This window comes from Pelodiscus sinensis, chromosome 26 (genome assembly GCF_052426305.1).
Source record: "Pelodiscus sinensis isolate ZL-2025 chromosome 26, ASM5242630v1, whole genome shotgun sequence".
NCBI lineage: Eukaryota > Metazoa > Chordata > Testudines > Trionychidae > Pelodiscus > Pelodiscus sinensis.
The window spans coordinates 4,646,534-4,652,533 of NC_143077.1; the positions used below are offsets into that span (position 1 = coordinate 4,646,534).

The following is a 6,000-nucleotide window of genomic DNA, read 5'->3' on the forward strand; positions in this document are numbered from 1 at the left end:
ACAACAGTAATTTGTGCCCCACCTTCTGGGGCCCTCTGTCAGCATCCCAAAGAGTCAATGTATATACCCCAAAAGGAGTCAATTTATTCCTTTCAAGTGTTACAAGGAAACCCAGACAGTTTTTTAGAAGTTAGAAAATTGCAAGTCAAGGGTTTTGGCCATTAAAAATTATTTACAGAGGAAAAAACTTCACATTATATAGTTTGCATTCTCCCTCCCTCCACCCCACAAAAGTTACCCCATAGAAGTAAAATTAAACACAGCGGACTTACAAGCTTTATGGTTTTAAGCCAATAGTAAGACATTATAAAAAACTAACCAGATTAGCTTTAACTGTTGGTTTCTATAAAAAGCACAAAATACTTTAAATGATGTCAGAACCAGGGATTTAAAATCAAGAAAGAATCTGAACAGTCACTGGCTTATTGGACTTCAGAAAGCTGCTTGGAAGATTAGTGGAAAAGAGGCAGTAGGTCAGCAGAGCACCCAGAGTTTGGTGGAATAGATGGAGCTTGACTAGAATCCAGTTACATCTAGGATCATCTGCCTCCAGTTTTAAAGGATTCCAGCAAACTAGTCCAAAGTTGATGGTGGGAATCCAGACCAGTTTCCTAGCAGTGAGCTGCATGAAGGGGGGAAAAGGAGAGAAATAATTCAGGTGTCTTATTTGGGTGGTGTCAGTTCTACTTTGAACATACAGGTGTGGGCAAGGCAGCAAGTCCATGGTGTTATTGGGATGAAGAGAATGGCACAAAATGTCTTAAGTTATGACCATGTCAGGTGGGCTCTACTCTTCCTTCTGCTCAGCTGCTGCAGGTGTTGTGCTGGTCTCAGGCTCCACAGGTTTTGAGGACTCCTCTGGCTTAGAGGTAGCCTCCTGGCTTTCCCCCAGCTGCTGCTGCTCCTTAGCTTCCCCAGCTTCTGCCTCTTCCCTTTTAGGCTCGGCTTCCTCCTGCCCCTCAGCTGCAGGAGCAGCTGGACTGCTCTCCACTGCAGCAGCTGTCTCCTCAGCTTTCCCTTCCTGCGTGGCATTGGTCTGCTCAGTTTCATTGGTGGAACAGGTAGGGTTCTCCTCAGCTTTGGTTTCTGCTTTGGCCTGGTCATCTGTGGGGGAAGACACAGTGGAATCCCCGGCCTCTTTCTTGTTCTTCCTGAAAGAGAGCCCACTCAGCTTGAAGGGCTTCTTGAAAGAAAACTTCTTCTTCTTCTTGGGGGTCTCCTTGCAGGCTGCTGCCCCATCAGGCTTAGCCTCCCCACCTTCAGCAACTGGAGCTGGTTCGATGGCATCCCCGCTGCCAGCCTCCACCTTGGCCTCCTCTTTGACTGGCTCTGCAGACCCATTGCCATTCAGCGGTGGGACCTCTCCATCAGCCTTTGGCGAGACATCTCCATTTATCTTCACGTGGCCATTCTCCTATTGGAAGAGGGAACGGTTCCATGTTAGATGCCATCACTAGACACTGCTCCCCCTACCCCCATCACTAGACACTGCTCCCCCTACCCCCATCACACCACCGCTGGCCCCAGGACAGTGTTCTAGCTGGGTAGGATGAAAAGGTGTTTTCACCTACCCACATGAGTTTGGTGGTGGTGGCTATGAAACCCGGATCAGTTTGTTCCAGTGGGCAAGAGAGGGATGGCTCAGAATCCAGGGCATGCACCAGAGTGTGTGTGTGTGTGTGGGGGGGGGGGGGGGTAATTGCATTGCTTTCCAGACAGGGCAGAATGTGCTGGGGGCGGTGCAGTTACACCCCTCCAGGCTGGGGGCTTTCCAGCTGATGGAGCGGGTATGCCCCTGCAGGGAGCAGCGCTTTAGAGCCGGATGGTGGCAACTCCGTCTCAGCGGGGCAGTCGCCAGCGCAGCTAAGCCCCTACAAGCAGCAGCCTAAACTGGGGGGGTCCGCCTAACGGGAGCCGCCTAACGGGAGCCGCTACTGCGCCGCCGCCAGGGGGCGCCAGTGCTCCATCTCCAGAGCCCTGGAGGGGTGGGAGCTGGCTGCTAGAGGCATTGTTGCACGATGCAAGCATGCGGGGCGGGGAGGGGGGGGAAGAAGAGATGGAGCCGTGACTTATTCCCCCCCCCCATTTGCCTAGGGTCTGCTTTTCATTGAAAAAAGTCCCTGTCCCTTCCGTGGGGAGCCAGCCCTGCAGTCACCCCCCCCCAGAGCTCCAAGAGGGAGTGGGGAGGCTCCCAGCTCCCCGAGAAGAAAACCCTCGAATTGCAAAGCTCCCCCCCCCGCTGCCTTGTCTCCCCCCCCATCCCTAAGCGCCCCTGCAGCGTGATCCTGGAGGCTTCGACCACTGATTGGGGGGGCAGAGGAAGGCGCTCCCCCTCCCCAACTGGGGGCGCTTGGGACAGGCATTAGGAGCTCGCGACTCGCCACCCCGCGCCGCAGGGTCCGTCCTCGGGGAGCGCGCCGGGGTTCGCCCTGAAATGCGGCCATCGCCCCCCCCCCTCCAGCCAGCGCGCCCTGGCCCCGGGTCCTTTGTTTTCCTCCCCGCTCCCGGGGGCTGCCGCTGGGCTCGAGCGCCAAACAAAGGCGGCCCGCGCCGCGATCTGCAGCCAGACCCGGGCGGGAGGGGTCATGGGGATTGCAGGGTGGGGTCGCCCCCCACCCCCACGAAAGCTGCTTTCGAGACGAGGCTGCGGTGGAAACAGAAAAAAACGGGGGCGGGGGAGAAGACCCCCCCCCCTCCAGTGGGGGGGGCGATTTTCCAGCAGCCATTAGCCCCTCCCTAGCGATTCCAGGGGGGTTCGCGCCCCCCTCCTCCGAGAGTCCCTTTACACAGCCAGGGGGGAAGCAAAAGACGCCCCCAAACTGTAACTCCCCTCCCCAAGCCAGACGAGGCACCCACCTGTCCATTGGATTTGGAGGGAGACCCAGCGGCAGCCTCCGCCGACTTCTCAGCCACCGCCTCTCCTTTGGCTGCCTTGGAGCCCTGGCTTCCCATGCTGGCTGGGGGCGGCTTGTCGAGGGGAGTTAGGCGCGCGCAAGAATTGCTCGGCTCCTACAATCCGGAGCGATGGAGAGAGCCGCTCCCCCCCCAACTGCTGGGAAAGTCAGTCCTGGCTGGGGTGGGGGGAGGAGAAAAAAAACCCCAACCCCCAAGGCACAGATCCCAGGAGCGAGGGAGAGGCGCTCCCCTCGCCCAGCGGCTAGCAAAATCCCAGCCTGGCCTCGGCAGCTCCACGCACGGAACGAGGTAAAGACTGAGGAGAGCTGCCCCTCCCCGCCCGGAGCGCCTGCTAATAAGCGCGCAAAAGCCAGGGGCGTGTCGGGCATTTAAATGCCCGCCCAATGGCAGGCGTGGGGAGGGAACAGCACCCCCCAGTACAATGGGAGACACACTCAGGCTGGGACAGACGCTTAGTCCCCCTGCAGTGTGTGCAAAGGGGGGGGTCTAGGATGGGGGTGCCAGGTGGGCGCAGATACGGTGTGAGTGAGGGGAGTCCTCGGTGTGTGTCTGGGGAAATGCAAGAGTTCGCTGTTTCTTGCCAGCCCCTTCTCTGTCCTTGTGTGGAGACTGCTCTTCCACGGGCTTCCTGGCGAGCTTGGTTTGTGGCTGGTGCTACACGACTTCACAGCCACACTGGGGAGACTTTGGTGGGGGCAACCCCGCTTTTGCGCACACAGCCTCCTCCCTTAGCCCCTTGCACCCTAACCTTGCAGCTTTCACTGCCCTGTGAAAGTGAAACTGACTAGAAACAAACGTGAAACTGACCCTGTCTGTTTTCACTCTTCAGGGTGAGTCAAAAGTAGAAAGAAACACCCGGGGGAGGGAATAGATTGGATTGGATTGGATTGGATTGTGACACGGGGTTTAGCTTTGTAGTTAGGCCAACAACTTAAAACGTGCCCTTCTGTCTGCAATTTGCACTGGGTAGTATTAAAAATCCTCCCCCACCTCCTTAGCACCAGCAAGTCATTTTTTTCCATTTCCCCCCTTCCCCCCAACTTTGTGTTGTGCATTTGACAGCCCTTGGTCTCGGTCTCCCTGCTTCTTTGGTTCCCCTTGCCTTGCAATTTGTGTGGGACTTCCATGCAGCACTACAGGAAAAATACTTAGTGAAACAGGAAAATGCCATTGTAAAACCACAACAGTGTCAAGGCGGAAGTAGCACCTGAAATTACACTGAGCTCTTTTTTTTTTACAAATTTGACTAGATTTCAAATTGACATGGTCCCTATAAGCGAGAGAAAGGGTGGGTTTTATAACACAGAGGAGAATTTGCTTTGATAATCATGGAGTTCACATTAATGTCAGCTGGAGTTGTTTGCACTCAGCCTTGTTGGAAATCAGGCCCTTTTGATGTTTATCTGGGCCCTGTCCTTTTGAAAAGATCAATCATGTCATAAGTAGGCCTTGGTTCTGGCTAGTCTTTGCCTATGGTACTCCAGGGACACCAAAGTTTACATGAGCCAGAGAATCGAGTTCTGGGCACCACATTTTAGGAAAGATGTGGATGAAGTGAAGAGGGTCTAGAGAAGAGCAACAAAAATGATCAAAAGTCTAGAAAGCACAGTCTGTGGGGGAAGGCTGAAAGAATTGGGTTTGTTTAGCTTGGAAAAGAGAAGACTGAGGGGACATGAGAGCAGCTTTCAAGTACCTAAAAGGGCGTTACAAGGAGGAGGGAGAAAAATTGTTCTCCTTGGCCTCTGAGCATATGACAAACAGCAGTGGGCTTAAACTGTACCAAGGGAGGCTTAGGTTGGACATTAGGAAAAACGTCCTGCCTGTCCGGGTGGTGAAACACTGGAATAAGTTGCCTAGGGTGGTTGTGGAATCTCCATCACTGGAGATATTTAAGGGCAGGATAGACAGACACCTGTCAGGGATGATCTACATTAGGGGTGGGCAAAAGGGCCTCCGTGGGCTGAATCCGGCCCACCATGCAGGTGGATCCAGCCGGCAGAAGCCCTGTTGCTCCCCTGCCCCAGGCCAATTAGGGCCTGGGAGTGGGGGAGTGTGTGAAGCTTCTCCCCGCCCTGCCAGGAGCATGTGGCAGGGAAGCACAGGAAGTCTCCTTCCATGGGCACTTAGGGGAATGTAGGAGGGGCAAAGGCGCTTCCTCACCCCCAGTCTGGGGGTGGGGAACCTGGAAGTATCTTGGCCCTGCCCCTTCCTGTGCAGCCCGTGGCCACTTCAAACATTTCTGAAGTGGCCCCTGGCAAAACATTATTGCCCCCCCCCCCCCCCCCCCCGATCTAGATGGTGCTTGGTCCTGCCCTGAGGGCAGAGGACTGGACTTGATGACCTGTTGGGGTCCTTTCCAGGTCTATGATTCTGTAGGGACACGTGTAGAGGTGATGAATTGTATGGGCCACATGCCTCCGCTGCTGTAGCCAAGAGCTGGGGTCTAGATGGAGAATGAGCATGTGGCTGTCTAAGGAGACATGCGATCTTCCTCATTCGAGGGATGAACTTGGCTACCGGCTCTCCACGTTGCCCTCCCTCCTGCCGGGCCACAGATTGCGCAACAGGGTTCGATCCACGCAGGACTGTGAGCCGGGCACTTCAGGAGCGATTCCCAGGCTGCCCATCTGATTAGCACAGCGCCCGCCGCTAGGTTTTGTGTTTCTCCTGGTGGTGCACATTCGCACAGGCCTCGGAGCACATAAACATTTATTCTGCCCATGGAAGGAAAAGATGAGTGGGAATATTGGCGGGGTCCCTTGTGCTCGCCTGCCCTGCAGTCTTGGGAGTCCGTGGTCGCGAGGCTCCATGCAGAGAGCGAATGCTTGGCTGTCGTTGCCACATGGGCATCTTTGCAGGATTGCAGCAGGCTAGCTCACCCAGCTGTGGGCTGCACAAGGCAGTGTAGGATCAAGGCCAGCATCTAGGAGGGAAAACAATGGGTTGTTGTGTGTGTTTTACCAACAAGGTCATGTTTTGTCTTCCCCCTGCTGGAGCAACATTTCTGTGTTAATTATATTGGGCCATGTTGTCCTTATTGACTCTTGGCTTTCAGTTGATAAAGGCTTTGAATGGCTGCCATGC

General features: G+C 55.0%; 1 protein-coding gene across 1 annotated transcript; it reads right to left on the reverse strand.

Annotated features, from left to right (window-relative positions):
• Positions 1–64: 64 nt before the first annotated feature.
• MARCKSL1 (MARCKS like 1) lies at positions 65–3,239 on the reverse strand. Its single transcript, XM_006117551.4, has 2 exons — positions 2,857–3,239; positions 65–1,414 (listed from the first exon to the last, which is right to left on the reverse strand). The coding sequence occupies exons 1-2, from the start codon at positions 2,950–2,952 to the stop codon at positions 788–790; spliced, it is 723 nt and encodes a 240-aa protein (XP_006117613.2). The 5' UTR covers positions 2,953–3,239; the 3' UTR covers positions 65–787.
• Positions 3,240–6,000: the final 2,761 nt, after the last annotated feature.